Below are 24,740 nucleotides of genomic sequence, written 5' to 3'. Positions count from 1 at the left end.
CTAATAACAACCAACAACTGATTCTCATTAGCATTTACTTTTTTGTATTTAGCTTAATTCTTATGTTTCGGAAAATGTCTCTTATTTATATAATATAGAATGCATCATGGAAAATGGTTTATTATTTTTATTGACTTTTTAGGATTACAAAATATTTTTAAAAAACAAAAAGGAGAGGATATTTGAAAAATACTTCAATTTTTTGTTCTTCATCCATGCCCTCCTTACTATGCGCTCAGAAACTCAAGTAAAATTAGTCTATCTCATAAAATATCTCTGTGCCTTCAAAAAGCACTGAAACCAGAACTTGCTCTATTAATTAACTTCAATCTATTAAAAATGATGATCTACATATGTAATTCACAAACCCACTCTTTGTATACTTCTTAAGGAAAGTCACAAATTAAACCCAGGAAAAAGTGTTATTATACTGAAACCACGTAGTGTTATTCATAAAAGATACTTTTATGTTGAGAAATGTATGCAATAAGCAGAATAGCAATAAGAACTGGAAAATGAGAGTGCCCTTTTTAATGGTTAAATATAAACAAAAACACACTCTGTGGAGATGTTCGACATCTATTACATTTGTTGCCCATCCCAGATCCACTAACTATGTAAAATATGGGATTCATCTGAACTGTAGAAATAACGACTGCAGCGTAAATTCATTTAAAGTCTAACAGAAGCTCTCTATACAAACACTAAGGTTCTAGTCTACCTTTTGAAACAGCATTTAATTTGTGTACCTATTGTAACAAAAACACACCCACATCTGAATTAGTACCTTACGTTCACTAATGACCTCCATTCTTAAATCCATTTCCAAAGTTATGGTAAATTATTTGCATTGCTATCTTGAATGGAGTAGACTTCTTTAATATCCCAAACATTTGGTGAAAGAAAATCAGTTTTGATTTTCACATTGCTACCATTTTGTTAAGCCTGAATAGGTGTTCAAAAGACTTTATTCCCTGAAACTAAGATGAATACTTTTTTAAGAGTTAACACAGACAAAATAATAAACTCAACATGTAGCATGACTTCAAGAGAAAAAAAAGTGGGTAAATTCCATTGCTTGTCTTTTTAAAAGGAATAATTATATTTAAATCATTTAATATTTATGAGTTTCTGGATAAATTTGTATTCATTTCTCCATGGAACGCTGATAAAAGGCACTGGATAAACTCTTGCTTTCATAAATGTATTGGGTTTTAAGTTATTGTGCACAGATTTCTTGGGTCTTAACATGCTCACATTTTTATTTGTGCCCATGAGAGAAACCAAACATTTTATTTTCCAAAAGTGATTATCTTTGAAGAATGTCTTCTGAAGGGCTCAACATACCTTGCATAAATATGCAAATATTTAAATAGCTATCTAAAGTAGAGACCTCATATATATTTCATTCTCTGGCTTAAAGATGAGAATGAGTAGGCTTTCATTTTTCTAATCCCATTCTTGTTACATTGTATGACTGTAGATTTGATGCACCAAAATAATTTTGAGTTCCTAATCTGAAAATGACCCTTTTCTTTATGAGAACCTGAAGGTCTGGTAGAGTGTGGAGGGAATATCTTGGTGCTGAATTTCTGTGAACAGCCACAGATTTTCCCAAGTGAAGCTAGGATTCTCAACATCATTAGTATTTAGAGCTATTTATCAGATTCTGAAAAGCTTTACTGTGATGTATCTAGCCCAGACTATTCTGATCCTCATGCACACAATGGTACTGAGGACAGTGCTACAACCCTTTGTGTTGAAGTTTTTTCAATGTATTCTCTAGCAAGAATTGTCATACTGCCATCTACAGACAAAACTGCCCCTACTATAATTATCATTCTGCATCCAATTTTCCTAAATCAGTAGTTATTTTGTTCTCATCTTCTACCAAACTTAAACGAATCCATATATCTATTTGGATACATCTGTAGAATATAATTGTTTTGATCCCTCTTTGAAGTCAATAGATTTTGTAAAGTTCTACATCAACTGAAAATAATAATAAAAAATAGTTAGAAAGTTGTGTTAGAAACTTGGATTACCTACCGGTCTGGCGTGTACAGACACAGGTGCCTCGAAGGTTGTCATTGGATAGCCACTGTCAGAAACGCTGTAGGGATCTGAACTGCTTGAGGAACACTTGGAGATAGAATCACAGGCCACAAAGGTGTTATCGAGAGGCAGTTCTTGGATGATGTGGTGCTTCGAATTCAGGGGAGTTTCAGGCTGAATCTGGAAGGCAGGCTGTGGAGAGGCAGATTTGTAGTGTCGGGCCAAATCAGGGCTGTCGGGCTTGAAAGTAGTAGGTGTAGTTACCCAATTGTACTTGCCCATGGTTTGCTCTTCTAGATCAATAGGAAGTTCCAGTGTGATGCTGTTTCCATCATTGTCAACATCATCTGCCTTAGTTTCTTCAATAGTGACAAAGTTAAGCAGCAGGTTCTTAGGGGGATGCTTCTTCTTCTTTTTCTTTTTCTTCATCATTATCATCTGCATGTTTTCTGGGTTTGGGGTAGCCCATTCAGAATTCTGCTTGTTTTTCTGAGCAGCCTTAAGGTGTGGTGCCTGGCGACATCTTACTACAGCAGTGATGAAAATAACTACAACGACAGTTATGGTGCCAGCAACAACTGCAACCAGGATCTTGACATAGTCAATAGTTGGTGAGGATGCATCAGCTATCTCAGTATTTGGGGTCACTGGTGCTTCAGTGCTTTTGTGTAGCAGTTCATTAATCAGTGTAGCATTGGTCACTGACTCATTCACAAACAGATTAACAGTTACAACACTGAAGAGAGAATCAGGTTGTCCTAAGTCATTAGCTTTGACCAACACTCTGTGTAAACCAAGGTCTGTAACATCACATTTCTCCTTCATTATTATGCTGCCTGTTGTTTCGTTGATTTCAAACAGATCTCTTGTGTTTTCTCCTACAATGCTATAACGAACCTCTGCATTCATGCCAGTGTCATTGTCAACAGCAATTACCTGAAAGACCACTGTGCCTGGATCAGTGGATGGTAGAACCAATTCATAAGAGTAGTTGGAAGGAGGGACAATGAAAACTGGTTTGTTGTCATTGACATCAACCACATTTATGGTTACTTTGGCACTTGAAGAACGTGATACTCTACCACCATCCTCAGCCTTTACATAGAAAGTGTAAGATTCTTGTTTTTCTCTATCAAATGAAATATTTGGTCGGATGACACCAGTTTGTGAATCAATGGTGAAGCCATCATTCTCGTCTAAAATGGAGAGAGTAACTACAGAATTCTCTCCATAATCAGGATCAGTTACAGTGATTAGTCCCACTGTACCATGTTTTGGAAGGTTTTCTGGGACATAGAAGTTGTATTCATTGTGAGTGAAAGTTGGGGTGTTGTCATTCTGATCAATAACACTTACAAAGACTGTGACATTGCTGGTTAAGGGTGGCACCCCGTTATCTTTTGCCAGAACTGTGAAGAAATACTTTTCCTCTTTTTCTCTATCTAGTTTCTTCACTACAGTCAGCATGCCTGTACGACGATCCAGGCTGAACTCAGGTGGAGCATCAGGGCCTAGCAGGAAATTGATCTCAGCATTAGGCCCAGTGTCTGCATCTGTTGCACTTACTTTCGTCAATTGGATGCCAGGAGAGTTATTCTCAGGAATAGAAACGGTTACTAAAGACTGGGTGAAAACTGGAGCATTGTCATTTTCATCTTTCACTTTGATGAAGAGCATTGCTGACTGATTCAAAGGAGGTTTGCCAGCATCTGCAGCCAGTAATTTAATGGCATATTCTTTTGTGGACTCGTAGTCAAGATATGCTGCTGTCTCCAGGAGGAACTGATTACTGAATACTGGCCTTAATCTGAAAGGGATTTCATGATCTGTGAAACATGACACCCTGCCATTATGGTCCGCATCCTTATCCGTCACAGTTATGAGAGCAATTTTGGTGTTGAGTGGAACATTTTCTGAAAGAACAACTGTGTCATTGATTGTATTGACGATATATCTTATGTCAATGGATGGGACATTATCATTGACATCTGTAACATTTACCAGCACCATTGCTCTTGCTGGAACCAATCCACCATCACTTGCCAAAACCAGTAACTTGTGGTTTGGTGTTTCTTCCCTATCCAGTGGTTCTTTGATTGTGATAAGTCCAGTGGTGGTGTTGAGGTGAAATAATCTTTTGGCAATGTTGGAGACTAGATTGCTGAAAGAGAAGTGGATCCTGGCATTTTCACCTATGTCAGCATCTGTGGCATGGAGCTGTGTCACTGAAGTGCCTACGGGAGCATTTTCTGGTATACTGACTTCAATCTCCGTTTCCTTAAATACTGGGTGGTTGTCATTTGTATCAGTAACACTTACTTGCAAAATAGCAGTACTGGATCTTTGAGGAAAGCCACCATCTTCAACCTTTACTTTCATCACGTAGGTATCTTTCTCTTCCCTATCTAGCTCCTTTTGAACTATCAGTTGTGGCATCTTTTCTCCTTCTGGTGTTTCAATGACATCGAGGCCAAAAATGTTTTGACCCTGGAAAACATGCAGTGAAACAGAATTAACTTATGTTCATATAAATTAATATATTAGTATTAATACGAATAATAAAATATAATTTAACTTATGTTAACTTATCTAATGAGAACAATTTTTAGTTTCTTGAAGCCACATAAAAGAGTGGGATCAGTTCAGAAATAGGTGCCAGAAGACTTGAGTTCTAAATCTCAACTCTGCCTATAACAAATGTTGTGACTACAAGCAAGTTACTTTACTTTTCTTGATATTTGCAAAATTAGAGAACTGTGCTAGAAGATGTTCTGGGAAAGGGAGGCTTCAGATTGTAGCATTTTATGATAATAAAGGTAACTCATTTATGTGAGCTATTTAAGTTTTTTAAAATTATGTGAACTATTTCAGTTTTTTAAAATAAATTATTTTTTATTTCATTTTTCCGTAAGTTATTGGGGTTCAGGTGGTATTTGGTTACAGGAGTAAATTCTTTAGTGGTGATTTGTGAGATTTTGGTGCCCCCATCACTGGAGCAATTTACACTGCACCATATTTGCAGTCTTTTATTCCTTGTCACCTTCCCTCTCTTCCCCCCATGTCCCCAATGTCCATCGTATCATTCTTATGCCTTTGCGTCCTCATAACTTAGCTCCCATATATCAGTGAGAACATACAATGTTTGGTTTTCGAACTATTTAGGTTTTCAAAAGAAAAAAGTACATAGAATTTTAAAAAGAATAGTCGCTAAATTTTCGCAAGATAAATGAAGCTGTAAGTGAATTATCCAAGATTATTCCAAATGAATTAAAATATTTTTTACTGTAGATTTCAGTTGTCTAAGATGCTTTTTCAGTACCAAAGTAAGCACCGAAATAAAAATATTCTTCCAAGACAACATCATAAGTATCATATATAATAAATACAGCTAAAACCTTTAGCAGATGGAAAAAAATACACAAACTCTGGTTAAAATATCAACTTGTACAAAATACACAGAATTTCAATATTTCCCATAGGAACACACAATTAAAATGAAATTATCTCACAGATTAACAACGCAATGCTATTTTCTTACTTTTTTTTTTTTTTTTTACCATGCAAGCACAATGAACTAAAATTCACAGATCAAAACCTCAAACTGAAAAAGATAGCTTGGGATAGGACCTATTTTCAATTCATGCCCACGAAGTCACAGTATGGGAACATTTAAAAAAAAATCCCCTCGGCCAGGCGCGGTGGCTCACGCTTGTAATTCCAGCACTTTGGGAGGCCGAGGAGGGTGGATCATGAGGTCAGGAGATACAGACCATCGTGACTAACACGGTGAAACCCCGTCTCTACTAAAAAAATACAAAAAAAAAATTAGCCGGGCATGGTGGCGGGTACCTGTGGTCCCAGCTGCTCAGGAGGCTGAGGCTGAGGCAGGAGAATGCCATGAACCCAGGAGGCAGAGCTTGCAGTGAGCCGAGATCGCGCCACTGCACTCCAGCCTAGGCGACAGAGTGAGACTCCTTCTCAAAAAAAAAAAAAAAAAAAAAAAAAAAATCCCCTGTCTGAACTACTATAAGATGATCCTTATACACAAATGTAGTGATCTTGCCAGCTCACTGAGGAGAAATGAGAGAGGAGGATTCCTGTCCAGTGTTACTTGCAGCATTATGACAGAGATGAATGAGATAGAAAGGTACTGGAGTGTATGAAGAAAACATCGGAGGAGGACTTTAAGATTCCTATTCATGGGTGAGATATATATATATATATATGCACATATATATATGTATATACACACACATATGTACAGCTAAATAATTTTTAATTCTCTATTACATTTTTAACATAAATGTTGTGGACATGTGGCATGGATTGGCTACTGATCTCTCATTTGTGTGCTGTGTCATAAAAGAACAGGATAAGATCTGAGGTTATAGTTTTGTCATACCACTGTCTAAAACAAGATCCTAAAAATTAGAATCTAATAAATAATACCAGGTTTTCAGAGACTGCTAGAATATATGATCAGTTTATACATTTCAATCACATTATCTTTAAAAAATTTACCTGTCTTATAATTGCCTATATATAGTCTTATACAATATACAAATGCATCTAATTTTTTCCTCTTATGAATTACTTGAAGATATTTCTGCAAACTTTCAGATTTTGGGGGGGTGCTGAGATTCATTTATACTTTTATTCAACTGCAGTGCCATAATATATCTTTGTGGAGGAATAAAATGTTTATTACAAAATTTAAGATGGCATTTCAGAAATATTAATTAAAATCATTAGCTTGTTCCAACGTGTTTTTAAAATAAATTCACGTGAGCTAACCAAAATGTATTGGTTATTTTGTTTTTAATTCATACAATAAATGTGAGCATTCTATTACTATTTTACTCAGAGCAACAATCAACCTGGCTTTTTCTTGATTATATAGTAAGAAAAATATTTCCATGTTATATGTATTTACAGTTGAAAATTAGCAAGCAAAATCTATTATTTCATATACTGCATATTTAAAAAAAATAGAATTTCATGACAACAACATTGAATGTAAGTAAATACCATAACATACTATTATAATTTGATCTAAACAAACTTAGTGATTTATGATAATTTAATTTTTGTAATGATATTCCAAAAGGTTTTTAGGAAGGTTCAAATCCAAAATGTCTATTTATGGGTAGAAAAAAATAGTTTCTAAATTGTCCTTCATAAAATCCATGGCACTTAGTACTATTCTTTTAATCCTTGACATTCCAATACTGAGTGGCTAATATGGTCAGAGCATTCTCCTAGATGCCAGGGTTATGGTGGTGAATAAACATATTTTACTAATGTGATAAAAGGTAAGTTCTAGCTAAGGTGAAAGAAAAATTAATAACTATGGATTTAATGATGATACTGATACTAATGGATTTACATTAAGAGAATAATTACATTTTTCATAAGAGCTATATCGGGAAATTATAAGTTATTATTAGATGTTGCATAAACAGAAACAAAGATAGTATAGCATAAAAAGAGCAGGTAAAATGTTCCAAAGTTCTTAAGTTTCAGAGCCAATTATCCAATTTATGAATACAATACATCTGGGAAAGCGAATTGTGTCAGTTTTAATTTTAAAATGTATGTATTTATGTTTGTGCATTTCTTGTTTATATATTTAGTTTTTAGTTTTATGTGTTTGTCTGAATTTTGAGTTGGCCTTTGCTTTCCAAAGCAAATTAAGGCAAGCTTGTGTCAGATGAAAAATCCAAGATCAGCATACTCACTGTCTTTTAATTACTTTATGTGAAATGGCAATAATCTTAAAAATATATTTTTCTAATTCTCAAGGTGATAATGAAATGTACATATTAGTTAATGAATAATGTCACCATTGCTCTTCTGTCTTCCACAACTACTCTGTTCAATATGATGGTAATTAGCCCCAACGGAGCATTTAAATTTAGATTTAAATTAAATGAATTAGATAAATTTAAAAAATCAGTTCCTACTTGCACTAGCCATATTTTAAGTTCTCAACAGCTCCATGTGGCCAGTAGCTACTATGCTGGACACTGAAGATGTAGAACATTTTCATTATTGCACAAATTCTATTGAACTGTACTATCTTAAGACATCATATTTTTCTTTAAAAAAATCTACGATTATCCAGGTGATTGCATGCATAACCCCCATTTTTCCAGATTTTTTAGAGTTCTACAAAGACATGCTGAGCAAACATATTTAAACTCAATATTGTCCACAGAATTTGAACAGGAGTTGCCCATAGGTTAAGACAGATAATTTTCAACAAAATTTTGGTGAGACATCTAAGTTGATGTCAAAGTGTAGTGCCAACATGAGCTTACTATTATTACTGAATGATGATTCCAGGGCTGTTTTCTGTTCAATCTCCGTCAGGAATAAAGAATGACTAACACATGAATCCAACGTCAGTCCTACCCCAAATGTAGTTAGTTCAACTGAGCTCACATCCACATGAGCAATTAAAACATGGAAGCCTTTTGCCATATGTTTGACCATGACAAGAGGACAATGAGAAAAATGAAAAAGAAGATAAGATGTATGGCTCCTTAATTCATCATCTCCCTATCTTTAGCATAGACACATACTTATATACAAAAAAGTTAAAAGTTTGGGAGAATTGACCTGCACTATCCTGAATTCCAAATCCACTTAAAATTATTTATTTTTGTGTATAGGGGCAAACTGTCTATGTGTATATCTCTAGGTAATTTACGTAAACCTTCATATACTAAAGAATGTGAGTGTAGGGTAATATGGCATGAAGCTTTGTTTAAATGTATAATCTCTAAAGATATAGCACCTGGCATATGTGAACACATTCAAAAAACATTTGTTAGATAAATAAATGCATTAATTAAAGTAGTGGTTCTTATTCTAAAAGATAAAAGAAGAAGAGCAGAATTTGATTGTTCTTAATTCTTAGTCTGTATAGGCACAGGAATACTCTATAACTGTTGACTTTTTTTTTTTTTTATTTTAATAAAACTGTCCAGAAAACAATTTCAAAATTATTTCCTGAAACAACTACTTCTTTTCTGTTCAAAAATGTAATAAAAGCCAAAGTGTCAATTGCTAGTAAAATTTTACATCCTAGTTGTAAAACTTGATTTTCAGAATAAATTATGACAAATACTAAGTGTTGTATGTAGCCAGTACATTATTGAAAAAATACAAAATCCTACATCTGTCATACACGGATACGTGTGATCAACAAAGAAAACAAAAATCAGGGAAGAAAATAATATACATGAACTGTAAGCAAGAATCATTTACACATGATATGTTGATTTTTGGATTCTGATATCTGAAATGGCATTGATCTCTAGTATACAAAAGTGCCAATTCAGGTTGAGGTCATGAAAAATTTATGGACTTTCTAATAACCTCATCCTAATAACCTTCATTTGTGAGTGATATATCTTCCTAAATTCAAAAATAAGCTTTAGGATTGCAAACCTAAGGCAAAACCTGCTGAAATAAGCAAGATAAAGCCCTTCTGAGACTTTAATTCTTTGTGAAGATTTGTAAAATCAAAAAAAAAAAAAAAAAAAAAAGAAAGTTGATGTAGGATGTGAAACTTGCAAGAGAAGTATTTTTTTTTTCTTTTAAAAAATTGATAAAGGATATTCATTGCCAAATAAAGAGCCATATATTTTGCCTATTGTCCTGGGAAAGAATTAATGAGACAACTGTAGAAAACATTTTTGACATATGCATGTGCAAGACACCACTTCATTGCCTATTGGAAGGCAATAAATAACACAGCACTTTTAGAGCTATAAATCTGGTACAGTTGCCCAGAAAATGCATACAGTGCCAGTAAGTACTAAAAATAGTTCCAAAGAGATCTAGTTCTAAAACTGATTAAAAGCCATTTACTCTTTAGATCGAGGAATGCTGGTGGAAAGACTAAAAATTTATTTCTGACTTTCACCACTGCTTGATTTATCAATGACTAATCTGATATTTAAATTTTTTGGTCACTTTTCTCTTAATATTACTGATACTTCTTTGGGCCACAGGAATGCAAGAACATAGATTCAAATAGATAACACTACAATAAAATGGCTATTCTAGAAAACATTAAGGAAATACTTTAATACATATTAAATATTATCAATACAGATATAATAGGTATTATCATAAATTCACTTTCATTCCACTAAAAATTTCTTGGTTTGCTATAGGCTGTCTAAAACTATTAGGGGGAATAGCAACTGTTGCTTATATATTCAATACGGTGGTGCCACTTAGAGTCTATGCACTACTTCTAGAACATTTATTTCAGAATTCATTTGTAGCCTTGTCAAGGGAAATACAATAAAAAATAGATTACAATAAAATGTTGCAAGCCGTTAGTCACATATCTGCCGATAACCCTAAGGTCACCAAGTCCCTCGCTACTTTAAGGTCATACTAAGGAAAGGAGAGTGATGTGTAAGAAAACATGATATCTCTTTGAGTAAGAAAACACCATCTCTCTTTGGGTAGGAAAACACTATCTCTCATTGGAAGAAATAAGTTGACATTAAAATATTAATAATAGTATTGTTAATTTTGATAAAGCCACATACAAGGCTTTACATGTATTTTGTTTTTTCCACTAGGACTTAGCAAAACCTATTTTGTAGAACAGTACTATTCATAGCATGTGGTTCTCTTTTTTTAATGTTAGTACAAAGAATAGAAATTTATGCTATTGATTGATTTTCCTCTATTTTGTCAGATTTCAAAATTAAGAACAGTCTTTGTTTTTCCCTTTTGACAAAAGAGTAGGCACTCAGGAAGGTTCTCGAAAATGATAGAATTTTGGTACTAAGTTCTGTTTTAATGTGTACTTCCCCCAACTTTGTTTTTATAAAAAATATATAATAAATACCATTTCATTTTTTCTGGCCTTGTGTCCACTATCACTACTCTGGTTCCTCCATCTGAGGGAACAATCAAATGATTGTATTATGTTATTTGGAATATGTACTCAGATCAAAATGTCTTGGAGTGTTAATTTAAATTCACAATGCTTTAAGCTGGAACAAAGGAGATTTAATTGAAGATATTAGGGTTGTTATATCCATGAGAACAGTGAAGCAAATCTATTTTTCAGGTCTCCATTTTTTTTAGTCTATTCTTCCCTTGATTTTGAAAAGTCAGCTTTTGGTTTTCAGAAGTAAAGGAAAATCTTAAACATATGACTTAATGTGAAGTATAGAAATGAAACACAAGACATAATCTGATTAATTCTGTAAACATCCTAGCAGGAACCAATCATTTTTTACTAGCATGCATAATAATTCAGAATTCTCTTTTTTACGTGTTTCCTTTGCTTGTGCTCACACGTGCACTTGTATTCTCTGTCTCGCTCTTTGACTCTATCTCTGCCTCGCTTCAGTTTCTAAAACCTGCAATGGCTAAGCATGCCTTATACTATAGCAAAACTCTTTAATATTTTGCAAATGTTTAAAATACAAATTGGCCTTGACCCAGAGATTTCATTTATTTGAAAATATTTCCTTTTAAAGACTGTATTTCAAACATGTAATTTTAATCACTAAATGCTTTTAATTGGGAAGATATGCAATACAAATGAAATGCCACTCCTAATTGTTGCTAATCAGCCCTTTTTAGCAGCTGCTCTCTTGTGCTTAAGTTAGATGAGCTGTATTCATGACAAAAATATAGTATATTCAACCACTGAATACTAGTACTAGAACAGACTTCAGATATCATCTAGCCTTACTTCTCCTCTTATGAAAAGGACACTAAGACACAGTAACATTAGGTGACTTGCCCGTGATCACACGGTTTATTGCAGAGCCAGATTTGAAAGTCAAGTCTCTTAGTTTTTATTTCAATGATTTTTTCACTGAAACATGGTTACTTCTCAAAAGGGAAGTCCTTTTGATGCTGGCAAGAACTCTGTATTCTGGAGAGTTCTCAGTATGAGAAACTCATCAGGTAATTACTGCCCAAAAAGAGCAAAAGCAAAACAAAAACTACTGTGTTTTCTGATCCCAGAATATTGAGCTACTGATAAAAAGATTTCTTCCCTGTGCCCTTCAAAACTACCACCCCTAAAAGTAATGTTTATTGAAAAAAGAAACCAAAGAAATACCATCTAAAATTTTAAGAGTACATAAATAAGTACAATTTTAACTTGCCAATTTAAGAATATGAATAGTAGAGACGGGGTTTCACCGTGTTAGCCAGGATGGTCTCGATCTCCTGACCTCGTAATCTGCCCGTCTCGGCCTCCCAAAGTGCTGGGATTACAGGCTTGAGGTGGCGGGCGCCTGTAGTCCCAGCTACTCGGGAGGCTGAGGCAGGAGAATGGCGTGAACCCGAGAGGCGGAGCTTGCAGTGAGCTGAGATCCGGCCACTGCACTCCAGCCTGGGCGGCAGAGCGAGACTCCGTCTCAAAAAAAAAAAAAAAAAAAAAGAATGTGAATAAATATTAAGAGTGTTATTATTTCTATGTATAAATTGAGTCAGATTCTCAAAATAAAATTCACCATTACTATTCTTCAATAGCGGGTATAAAGTATTTTACATTTCTTAGAAGATTTTCTTAAAAATTTCTTGTAAAAAGGTCCTTTAAGAACATTCTAAGAAAAGTCCAAAAGCTTTTTATTTTGCAGGTATACTTTATCTGAACTATTGTTTTAAAGAAGCAGGGTAACGATCTAATGGTAAATTTTAATGAAAATTCGTGATTAGGTTAAACTTTAAAAAAATCAGTAATCAAAAATGAAAATATGATCTTTCACTAATAGACACTGCTGTAAACCTAACTGATTGCTTATTAATGTCAGGAAAATAATAAAACTAGAGTTGCCTCTGGTTCATTGTATGTCAGAGAAAACCTCAGGTAAAGGAAGTCAGTACATAATACAACTTCAAGAAGGGAAAATAGTGTCAAAAATTTAAGGTCATATGAAGGTATTTTACCTTTTAAGTCTCAGGGCTTCTTGAGTGATTCTAACTCTGATTGGTTCTACCTTCTAAATTGCTAAAAGATCTCAACCAATTTCTTTTGGATCTACTATCATCACAGTCCAGAAATCTCCTTTTCTCCAAAAGAAGATTTCAGTTTCTATATCACATGAGAAGGCCATTTCTTATGTGTCCCATGGCCTCTGACTACTGATTAAATGGATGTCATAATAAAGATGGTGGCAAATTTTGGTGAGAGAAGTTTGATAAATGACAAATTTGTCCATGGATCACATTCTTTTGGAAATGGGTAAGCACTGTAAGAACAGTTCATATCTTTTGCTCTTTAATGCAAATAGAGTTTCAAATTGGCAGTAACTAGTCAGAGATGGCTCGTTCTAATCAAGTCCTTGGTGACTAATTGGAAGTCATTAATGCTATCTATAGTGGGTGAATGACAGAATCTTGTGGTAGATTTTTGTTGTTGTTGTTATTTTTGGTCACTAAAACATTGGTCACATATAGAATGAAAGTCCCACATTTCTCAGTGACCTGGTTTTTTAAAAAGTAGGATGTAGCCCAAGTAGAATCAAACCTCCACAGGTGGGGTTGAGAAGCTGAAGGATGGCACGGGAGAGGCAGCAAATTTGGGTCTTTTTCTCCCTTGAACATTTCAAACACATCAAAATTTTTTTTTTTCCCAGTGGAGGTGAAGGACTGGGAATCATAGATGTGTCTTTTTTTTCATAAATCTGGATTTTAACTAAAATGCATATTCTTCTTTGTTGGAGGTAAGACTAATCAAGGAATGGGGAGTATGGGATAGTTGTGATATGCATCCAGGATGAGTGATAACTGAAGTAAAAAGAGAAAAGTTTAGGGCAGAAAATATGAGGCCATGCACAGAGGGGCTAAAGAAAGCTTCAGGTAAGTCCATTCATAAGGTCTATCCTGTTGGCCCTGACCCCATGGGATATATCTGGAGATGTTAAAAGGGCCTTACCTCTGACTCATACTTCCCTGCTTTAATTTAGGGGGAGGCAGAATTCATTGCCATTTGTCTTAATAGTTTCTGATTCTGTTTTAGAAGAAAGTACCATGTCTTCTGAGATGATTTCTGACTCTTCATTACCTCTGACTCATCTTAAAACAACTCATTGATAGGACAAATGCCACTAGTTTTCTGTAAGTATAACTACTGTTTATATATTTAGGGATTCTTTACCTACTCGAATTTACTAGAAGTATTTAATATTTCTAGTTAAAATACTATGCCCCATGGCAACGAAGTTAGGAGTGATTTAAGTTATGTTTGGGATAAAGTTGAATTAAGAGAAACAATGATATTTTTGTACTACTAGTGATTTTTTTCTTCAAGTGCGGTGAATATAACACTCTTTAATCAGGGCATCGATACAACATAGTCTCTAACCTCCATCCAGAGAGTAATTACATGTATGAAATTACACCAAAATTAATTAAAATGATGTACTGAAAGTCAGAACCAGTATTTTACGGCACAACATTCAGCAACTATGTAAGTCATTGGAATAACTAAAATTTCCATTCATAACCAGTTAACCAGGTCTTTACAGACCCAGCAAGTGACAAGCTTAAAGACACTGGTTCCAGTTTTGCTCAATGAAACACAGACATTTTTAATGACTGATAGCAGTTTAGATAAAAATGATTATGGGTGTTTGGTCGAAAATATTTTTTCATATGCCACAATACTAAAAGAAAAAAAATACCATAATAAAAGACAGAGCAAGATGGCAGAATAGAAGTTTCCATTGATCATCCTCACCACAAGGACACAAATTTAACATCTATCTACAAAGAAAAAACACCTTCATAGGAATGAAAAAATCAGGTGAGCACTCATAGTACTTAGTTTGAAATTCATACCCCAAAAGAGGCACTAAAGAGATTAAAAAAATAAAAACAAAAGTTAAATCACCGAAGCCACTTCTCCTCCCCCGACTGCTGCAGTGGCCTCATGGTACAGAGAGTTTCTCTGAGCACTGGGGGAAGAAGAATACAGCATTGTGAGCCATTGAACTCAGTGCTGTTCTGTTAGAGCAGAAAGAAATACCAGACCAAACGCAGCTGACAATCACCCACAGAGGGGGCAATTTTTAAACCAGCCCTATCTGGTGGGGAACCACTGATCCCAGTGGTCCAAATTTGAATTCTCACAAACCTTTCCACCAAGGGCCCAAGTGCTCTAGGTCTCTAAGTAAACTTAAAAGGCAGTCTAGACCATAAGGACTACAACTCTTAGGCAAGGCCTAAGGCAGAACTGGGCATAGGACAGTGGACTGGGGTGGCATGCAGCATACTGAGACACCAACTGGGGAAGCATCCCCTGTCCCCTAACCCAAGGCTGCACAGTTCATGGCTCCAAAAGAGACACCTTCCTTCCACTTAGGAAGGAGAGGGAGGAGTGGGGAGGTCTCTCTCTTACATCCTGGATACCAGCTCAGCCACAGCAGCATAAGGCACTGGATAGAGTCATGAGGCCCCCATTCCAGGCCCTAGCTCCAAGATGACATTTCTAGACAGTTGGCTTCAGGTACCAGCATGGCAACGGGGGAGCAGAGCACCAAGTGGGCTTTTGGGGTCCTCAATTCCAGGACACGACCCTTGAGTAGCATTTCTGGACCTGTGCTGGAATAGGGGGGAGCCCATTATCCTGAAGGGTGAATTCCACGCCAGGCAGCAATCACCACAAGCTGACTTAAGAGCCTTTGGGTCTTAAGGGAATATCAGCAGTAGTTTGGCAGGACTCCTTGTGGCCTGGGGTGGCTACAGGGTGAGGCTTCTAGACACATAGAACCAACCAAGATTTCACCAGGAAGAAATTCAAATGCTCAACAGGCCAATAACTAGTAATGAGATCAAAGCTGTAATAAAAAAGTCTCTCAGTAAAGAAAAACCTGGAACGCAATGGCTTTATGCTGAATATTACCAAACATTCAAACAAGAACTAATAACAATCCTACTGAAACTATTGCAAAAAGTAGAGAAGGAGAGAATATTTCCAGACTCATTCTATGAGACGAACATTACCCAGACACCAAAACCAGACTAAGACACATCAAAAAAAGAAAACTGGGTGGTGGCAGGGCCAAGATGAGTGGCGGTGGGGCCAAGATAGCTGATTAGATGCAGATGTGGTTGACAGCTCCCACCAAGAAGAACAAAAAAAGCTAGCGCATCCTGCACCATCAACTAAGGTAACCAGGTTCTCACATTGGGACTGACTAGGTGGTTGATGCAACCCATGGAGAGAGAAAAGCATGGTGGAGTGAAGGCCCACCTGCTAGTTGCACAGGGCAAGGGGAGTTCCTACCCTCAGCCAAGGGAGGGGGTGATTGTGCTACCCTGCTCAGGAAATCATGCTTTTTCAACCTATCTGTGCAACCCAGGGATTAGGAGATCCCTTTGGGAGCCTATGCCACCAGGGCTTTGGGTCCCAACCACAGAACTGTGCAGAATATCGCACAGCGGCAGCGGGCTGGAGACTAAGATGACCAGGTTCTTGGGGGAGGTGCGGCAGCCAGTCCTGTGGCTCCAAACAGCCATTTTCTGCTGCCAGGGCCAGACAGACTGGAAGGTTTCGACTGGGAGGAATTCTCCACAGTGCGGCGCAGTGGCTGTGACAGACTGTGGCCAGATTGCTTCTTTAGGTGGGACCTGGATCTCTCCCTCCTCACTGGGCAAGGCCTCCCTGCAGGAATATCAGTAACTCCAGTCAGGGGTTTATGGACAGAACTCTGATCTCCCGGGGACAGACACAATCTGAAATGATAAAGGGGATATCACCACCTACCCAAAGAAATACAAACAACCATCAGAGAATACTATAAACACCTCTATGCAAATAAACTAGAAAATCTAGAAGAAATTGATAAATTCCTGGAAACATATACCCTCCCAAAACTGAACCAGGAAGAAATTGAATCCCTGAAGGGACCAATAATGAGTTATGAAATTGAAGGAGTAATAAATAGCTTACCAAAAAAATAAAGCCCAGGACCAGATGGATTTACAGCTGAATTCTACCAGAGGTACAAAGAGGAGCTGATAACATTTCTTCTGAAACTCTTCCAAACAACTGAAAAGGTGGGACTCCTTCCTAATTCATTTTATGAGGCCAGCATCATTCTTATACCAAAACCTCACAGAGATACAACCCCCCCCCCAAAAAAAAATGAAACTTCAGGCCAATATCTTTAATGAACATCAATACAAAAATCCTCAATAAAATACTGGCAAACTGAATCCAGCAGCAAATAAAAAAGCTTATCCACTACGATCAAGTCAGCTTTATCCTCAAGATGCAAAGCTGGTTCAACATACACAAATAAATGAACATAATTCATCACGTAAACAGAACTAAAGACAGAAACTTCATACTTATCTAAATAGATACCAAAAACGCCTTCAATAAAATTCAACAATGCTTCATGTTAAAAACTCTCAACGAACTAACTATCGAAGAAACATATCTCAAAATAATAAGAGTCATCTATGACAAACCCATAGACAATATCATATTGAATGGGCAAAAGCTGGAAGCATCCACTTTGAAAACTGGCACAAGACAAGGATGCCCTCTCTCACCACTCCTATTCAACATAGTATTAGAAGTTGTGGCCAGGACAATCAGGCAAGAGAAAGAAATAAAACATACTCAAATAGGAATAGAGGAAGTCAAATTGTCTTTGTTTGCAGATGAGATGATCCTATATCTAGAAAACCACATTGTCTCAGTCCAAAAGCTTCTTAAGCTGATAAGCAACTGCAGTAAAGTCTCAGGATATAAAATCAGTGTGGAAAAATCACAAGCATCCCTAAACACCAACAGCAGATAAGCAGAGAGCCAAATCATGAATGAACTCCAATTCAAAATTGCTATAAAGAGAATCAAATACCTAGGAATTCAGCTAACAAGGGAAATGAAGGACCTCTTCAAGAAGAACTACAAATGACTGCTCAAAGAAATCAAAGAGGACACAAACAAATGGAAAAAATATACCATGCTCATGGATAGGAATAGTCAATATTGTCAAAATGTCCACACTGCCCAAAGTGGTTTATAGAGATGCTATTCCCATTAAACTACCATTGGGATTCTTCACATAATTAGAAAAAAAAATATTTTAAAATTCATATAGAATCAAAAAAGAAACTATAAATCTAAGAAAATTCTAAGCAAAAACAACAAAGCTGGAGGCATCATACTACCTGACATCAAACTATACTAAAATGCTACATTAACCAAAATAGCACGGTACTGCTACAAAAACAGACACATAGACAAATGCAACAGAATAGAGAACTCAGAAATAAGACAGCACACCTACAATCATCTGATATTTGACAAACCTGAAAAAGAAACAACAACAACAAGCAATGGGGAAAGGGTTCCTTTTTTAAATAAATGGTGCTGGGAGAACTGGCTAGCCATATGCAGAAAATTGAAATTGGACCCCTTCCTTACACCTTATATCAAAATTAACTCAAGATAGATAAATGACTTAAATGTAAAACCCAAAACTATAAAAACCCTAGAAGGAAATCTAGGCAATACCATTCAGGAAATAGGCAAGGGCAAAGATTTCATGATGAAAATGTCAAATGCAAATGAAACAAAAGCAAAAATTGACAAATGGGATATAATTAAACTAAAGAGCTTCTGCACAGCAAAAGAAACAATCATCAGAGTGAACAAACAACCTACAGAATGGGAGAAAATTTTTGCAATCTATCCCTGTGATAAAGGTCTCATATAAAGAATCTATAAGGAACTTAAACAAATTTATAAGAAAAAACATTAAAAAGTGGGCAAAGGACATGAACAGACACTTCACAAAAGAAGATATACATGCGACCAACAAACATATGGAAACAAAGCTCAACATCACTGATCACTAGAGAAATGTAAATCCAAATCACAATGAGATACTATCTCAGGAGAGTCAGAATGACAATTATTAAAATGTCCACAAAATACAGATTCTAGCCAGGCTGTAGAGAAATAGAAATGCTTTTACACTGTTGTTGTAAACTGTGGGTTCATTAAACCTCTTTTTCTTTATAAATTACCCAGTCTCGGTATGTCTGTACTAGCTGTGTGAGAATGGACTGATTCAGTAAACTGGTACCAGTAGAGTGGTGTGCTGCTGTAAAGATACCCCAAAATTTGGAAATGACTTTGCAACTGAGTAACAGGCACAGACTGGAACAGTTTGGAGGGATCTGGAGAAAACAAGAAGACGTGGGAAAGTTTGGAACTTCCTAGAGACTTGTTGAATGGCTTTGACCAAAATGCTGATAGTGAAATGGAAAATGAAGTCCAGGCTGAGGTGGTCTCAGATGGAGATGAGGAACTTGTTGGGAACTGGAGCAAAGGTGACTCTTGCTATGTTTTAGTGAAGAGACTGGCGGCATTTTGTCCCTGCTCTAGAGATATGTGGAACTTTGAATTTGAGAGAGATGATTTAGGGTATCTGGCAGAAGAAATTTCTAAGCAGCAAAGTGTTCAAGAAATGACTTGGGTACTGTTAAAAGCATTCAGTGTTATGTATTCACTACAATATGGTTTGGAACTTAAGAAATTTGTGTCCAAAAGGAAAGCAGAGCATAAAAGTTTGGAAAAATTGCAGCCTGACAATGTGATTGAAAAGAGAAACCCATTTTCTGAGGAGAAATTCAAGCTGACTGCAAAAGTGTGCATAAGCAACAAGGAGCCAAATATCAATCAAGAAGACAATGGGGAAAACGACTCCAGGACACGTCAGCAGTCTTCATGGCAGCCTCTCCCATCACAAGTTGGGAGGCCTAGGAGAAAAAAAAATTGTTTCATGAGCTGGGACCAGGGCCTTGCTGCTTTGTGCAGTTTGGGGACTTGATGACCTACATCTCAGCCGCAGCTAAAAGTGTCTGATGTAGAGCTCAGACTGTTGCTTCAGAGGGTGGAAGCCCCAAGCCTTGGTGGCTTATATGTGGTGTTGGGCATGAGGGTGAACAGAAATCAAGAACTGAGGTTGGAGAATCTCCATCAAGATTTCAGAGGATGTATGGAAACAACTGGATGTCTAGGCAGAAGTATGCTACAGGGACAGAGCATTCATGGAGAACCTCTGCAAGGGCATGGCAGAAGGGAAATGTAGGGTGGGAGTCCCCACAAAGAATCCCCACTGGTGCACTATCTAGTGGAGCTGTGAGAAGAGGACCACTGTCCTCTAGACCCCAGAATGGTAGATCCATTGACAACTTACACCATGTGCCTGGAAAAGCCACAGACACTCAACGCCAGCCTGTGAAATCAGCCAGGAGAGGGGCTATACCCTGCAAAGCCACAGGGGTGGAGCTGCCCAAGACCATGGGAACCTACCTCTTGCATGAGCATGACCTGGGTGTGAGACGTGGTGTCAAAGGAGATCATTTTTGAACTTTAAGATGTGACTGCCCTATTGGATTTCAGACTTTTACAGGTCCTGTAGCCCCTTTATTTTGGCCAATTTCTCCCATTTGGAATGGGTATATTTATCCAATGTTTGTACCCCCATTGTATCTAGAAAGTAACTAACTTGCTATTGATTTTATAGGCTCATAGGTGGAAGGGGCTTGCCTTGTCTCACATGAGACTTTGGACTTGGACTTTTGAGTTAATATTGAAATAAGACTTTGGGGGACAGCTGGGAAGCTATGATTGGCTTTAAAATGTGAGGACAAGAGTTTTGGGAGAGGCCAGGGGCAGAATAATATGGTTTGGCTGTGTCCCCACCCAAATTTCAAATTGCAGCTCCCATAATTCCCACGTGTCATGGGAGGAACCTGGTGTGAGGTAATTGAATCATGGAGGCATGTCTTTCCTGTGCTGTTCTTGTGACAGTGAATAATCTCATGAGATCTGATGGTTTTATAAAAGGGAGTTCCCCTGCACACGCTCTCTCTTGCCAGCCTCCATGTAAGACCTGCCTTTCTCCTCCTTTGCCTTGTGCCATGATTGTGAGGCCTCCCCAGCCACGTGGAACTGTGTGAGTCAATTAACCCTATTTTTCTTTATAAATTACCAAGTGTCAGGTATGTCTTTATTAGCAGCATGAGAACAGACTAATATAACCTAGGAGAGAAATACTATTTGACCCAGCAATCCCATTACTGGGTATATATGCAAGGGAATATACATTATTCTACTATACAGGTACATGCACGTGTATGTTCATTGCAGCACTATTTACAATAGCAAAGATGTGGAATCAATCCAAATGCCAATCAATTATAGACTGGATAAAGAAAATGTGGTACATATACATAATGGAATACTCTGCAGCCATAAAAAGGAATGAGATCATGTCCTTTGCAGTGACACGGGTGGAGGTGGAAGCCATTATCCTCCGCAAACTAACACAGGAACAGAAAATCAAACACCACATGTTCTAACTTATAAGTGGGATTTGAACGATGTGAACGCATGGACACAGGGCGGGGAACACCACATACTGGGGCCAGTTAGGGAAGGAGAGCATCAGCTAACTAGCTAATGCATGCTGGGTTTAATATCTACATGATGGGTTGATAGGTGCAGCAAATCACCACGGAACACATTTATCTCTGTAATGAACTGCACATCCTGCACATGTACCCTGGAACTTAAAAATAATAATAAAAAGAGAAAACTACAAGCAAATATATCTGATGACTATTAATGCAAAAATCCTCAACAAAATACTAGCAAACCAAATTCAACAGTACATTAGAAAGATCATCCATCATAACCAAGTGGGATTTACCCCTGGTAAACAAGGACGGTTCAACATATGCAAATCAATGTGAGACATCATCAACAGCATGAAGGATAAAAACCATATGATCATTTCAATTGATGCTGAAAAAGCATTTGATAAAATTCAACATCCCTTCATGACAAAAACCCTCTAAAAACTGGGGATAGAAGGACCATATCTAAACATAATTAAAGCCATATATGAAAGACCCACAGCTAGTATCATACTAAATGTGGAAAAATGGAAATTCTTCCCTCCAAGATGTGGAACATGACAAGGATGCCCACTGTCACCACTATTATTCAACATAGTACTGGTAGTCCTAGCTAGAGCCATCAGATAAGAGAAAGATATAAAGGTTATCCAAATTGGAAAGGAAGAATTCAAATTATGATTATTTGCAGATAATATGATCTTATATTTGGAACAAACTAAAGACTCCACAAGAAAACTATTAGAACTGATAAACAATTTCAGTAAAGATGCAGGATCCAAAATCAACATATAAATGTCAATACCACTTCTATATGTCAACAGTGACCAATGTGACAAAGAATTTAAAAATTATTTCCATTTATAATAGCCACACAAAAAATTAAAAACCTAGGAATTAACTTATCCAAAAAGTAAAAAATCTCAGTCATGAAAACTATAAAACAGTGATGAAAGCAATTGAAAAGGGCACCAAAAAAGGTAAAAATATTCCATGTTCATAGATTAGAAGAATCAAAATTGCTAAAATGTCCATACTACTTAAAGCAATCTATAGGTTCAATGAATCCCAATAAAAATTCCAGTGATATTCTTCACAGAAATAGGAAAAAATCCTCAAATTTGTATAGAAACACACAAAAAAACCCAGTATAGACAAAGTTATCCTGAGCAAAAAGAACAAAACTGAAGGAATCACATTACCTGATTTCAAGTTATACTACAAGCTATAGTAACCAAAATGGCATGGTATTGGCATAAGAATAGACACATATACCAATGGAACAGAACAGACAACCCCGAAACAAATCCTCAGTATTACACTGAAATAACATTTGACAAGGGTGCCAAAAACATACACTGGGGAAAATATAATCTCTTCAATAAATGGTGCTGGGAAAACCTGATATCCACATGCAGATGAATGAAATTAAACCCCTATCTCTCACCATATAGAAAAATCAAATCAAATTGGAGTAAATACTTAAATTTAAGATCCCAAGCTATTATACCATACAAGAAAACATTGGAAACAATCTCCAGGACGTTGGTCTGGGCAGAGATTTCTTGAGCAATATCCCACAAGCACAGGCAACTAAAGCAAAAATGGGCAAATGGGATCACAACAAGTTACAAAGCTCTGCACAGCAAAGGATACAATCAACAACAAGGTGAAGAGACAACCCACAGAATGGGAGAAAATATTGCAAACTACGCATCTGAAAAAGGATTAATAACCAGAATATATAGGGAGCTCAAATCACTCTAGAGAAAAAGAAATCTAACATTGTAATAAAAAAAGGGCAAAAGATTTGAATAACATTTCTTGAAAGAAGATATACAAATGGCAAACAGGCATATGAAAAGATGTTTGACATCATTAATCATCAGAGAAATGCAAATCAAAACTACAATAAGATATCATTTCACCTCCGTTAAAATGGCTTTTATCCAAAAGACTGGTGGTGACAAATGTTGGTAATGATGTGGAGAAAAGGGAATCCTTGTACAGTGTTTGTGGGAATGTAAATTAGTACAATCACTTGGAGAACACTTTGGAAGTTCCTCAAAAAACTAAGAATTGAGCTACCATACAATCCAGCAATCCCACTGCTGGCTATATACACCAAAGAAAGGAGATAAGTATATCAAAGTGATATCTGCACTCCCAGGTTTTTTTGCAGCACTATTCACAGTAGCCAAGATTTGGAGCAACTGAAGTGTTCATCAACAGATGAATGGGTAAAGAAAATCTTGTACATATACAAAATGGAGTACTATTCAGAAAAGAGAATGAGATCCTGTAATTTGCAACAATGTGGATGGATGGATGGATCATTATGTTAATTGCAATAAGCCAGGCACAGAAAGAGAAACTTCACATGTTCTCACATATTTGTGGGAGCTAAAAATTTCAACAATTGAACTCATGAAGACAGAGAGTAGAAGGTGGTTACCAGAGGACTGGAAGGGTTGTTGGTAGGCAGGGGAGGTGGGGATGCTTAATGGGTACCAAAAAAGAAAGAATGAATAAGACCTAGTGTTTGCTAACACAACAGGGTGACTACAGTCAATAATAATTAAATCATATATTTTAAAATAACTAAAAATATAATTGGATTGTTTGTAACACAAAGGATAAATGCTTGAGGGAATGGATGCCCCATTTACCACGATGTGATTATGACAATTGCATGTCTGTATCCATGTATTTCATGTACCCCATGAATATATACACCTACTATGTACTAACAAAAATTAAAAAGAAAAAAGAAAAAAGAAAATACATTAACAAATTTAAAAATACTATAAAATTCAAGAGCTAAGAACAATTTTTCATAAATAAATCTATAACTAAAAATATTAGCTTAAAAAATGCTTGTAAGTAGTTCTATCATACACCACTATCAACTTTTGTGTCTCACTCATATAATGAATCTTTAATTAGTTTTTCCTTTGCCTAATTCCAGATGTCATTTTTTATCTTTTCTTATCCATTAACAATCAGAAAATAGTTTTTCTCAAAGTTTATTATTTTAACATTGCTAATAATTCTTACATAACTATGAAATCAAATTAGAAAAATAATGATTTTACTATTGAAAATAATAAAACTTCCTTTACTAGCTGAGGTTGAATCATTTATAATACATATACCAGTATACTCAAATGTATCAATTTTCTCATTCCAATTTTTTATGCTAAGATTTGAAATTAGGTTGGCACAACATTCATATTTGATTA

The 24,740-nt window shown here is 36.2% G+C and overlaps 1 protein-coding gene across 3 annotated transcripts in view; it reads right to left on the bottom strand.

Moving 5' to 3' along the window:
• Positions 1 to 24,740, bottom strand: part of PCDH11X (protocadherin 11 X-linked) — an 812,402-nt gene that overhangs the window by 721,769 nt on the left and 65,893 nt on the right. For all 3 annotated transcript variants that reach the window (XM_011995097.1, XM_011995098.1, XM_011995099.1), the window contains one exon: positions 2,050 to 4,542. In XM_011995097.1, coding sequence (XP_011850487.1) covers positions 2,050 to 4,542 — 2,493 coding nt within the window. The remainder of the gene's footprint in view (positions 1 to 2,049; positions 4,543 to 24,740) is intronic.

The sequence above is a fragment of the Mandrillus leucophaeus genome, unplaced genomic scaffold, assembly GCF_000951045.1.
Source record: "Mandrillus leucophaeus isolate KB7577 unplaced genomic scaffold, Mleu.le_1.0 Scaffold470, whole genome shotgun sequence".
NCBI classification, from domain to species: domain Eukaryota; kingdom Metazoa; phylum Chordata; class Mammalia; order Primates; family Cercopithecidae; genus Mandrillus; species Mandrillus leucophaeus.
This window is presented reverse-complemented; position numbering and strand designations above follow the sequence as displayed.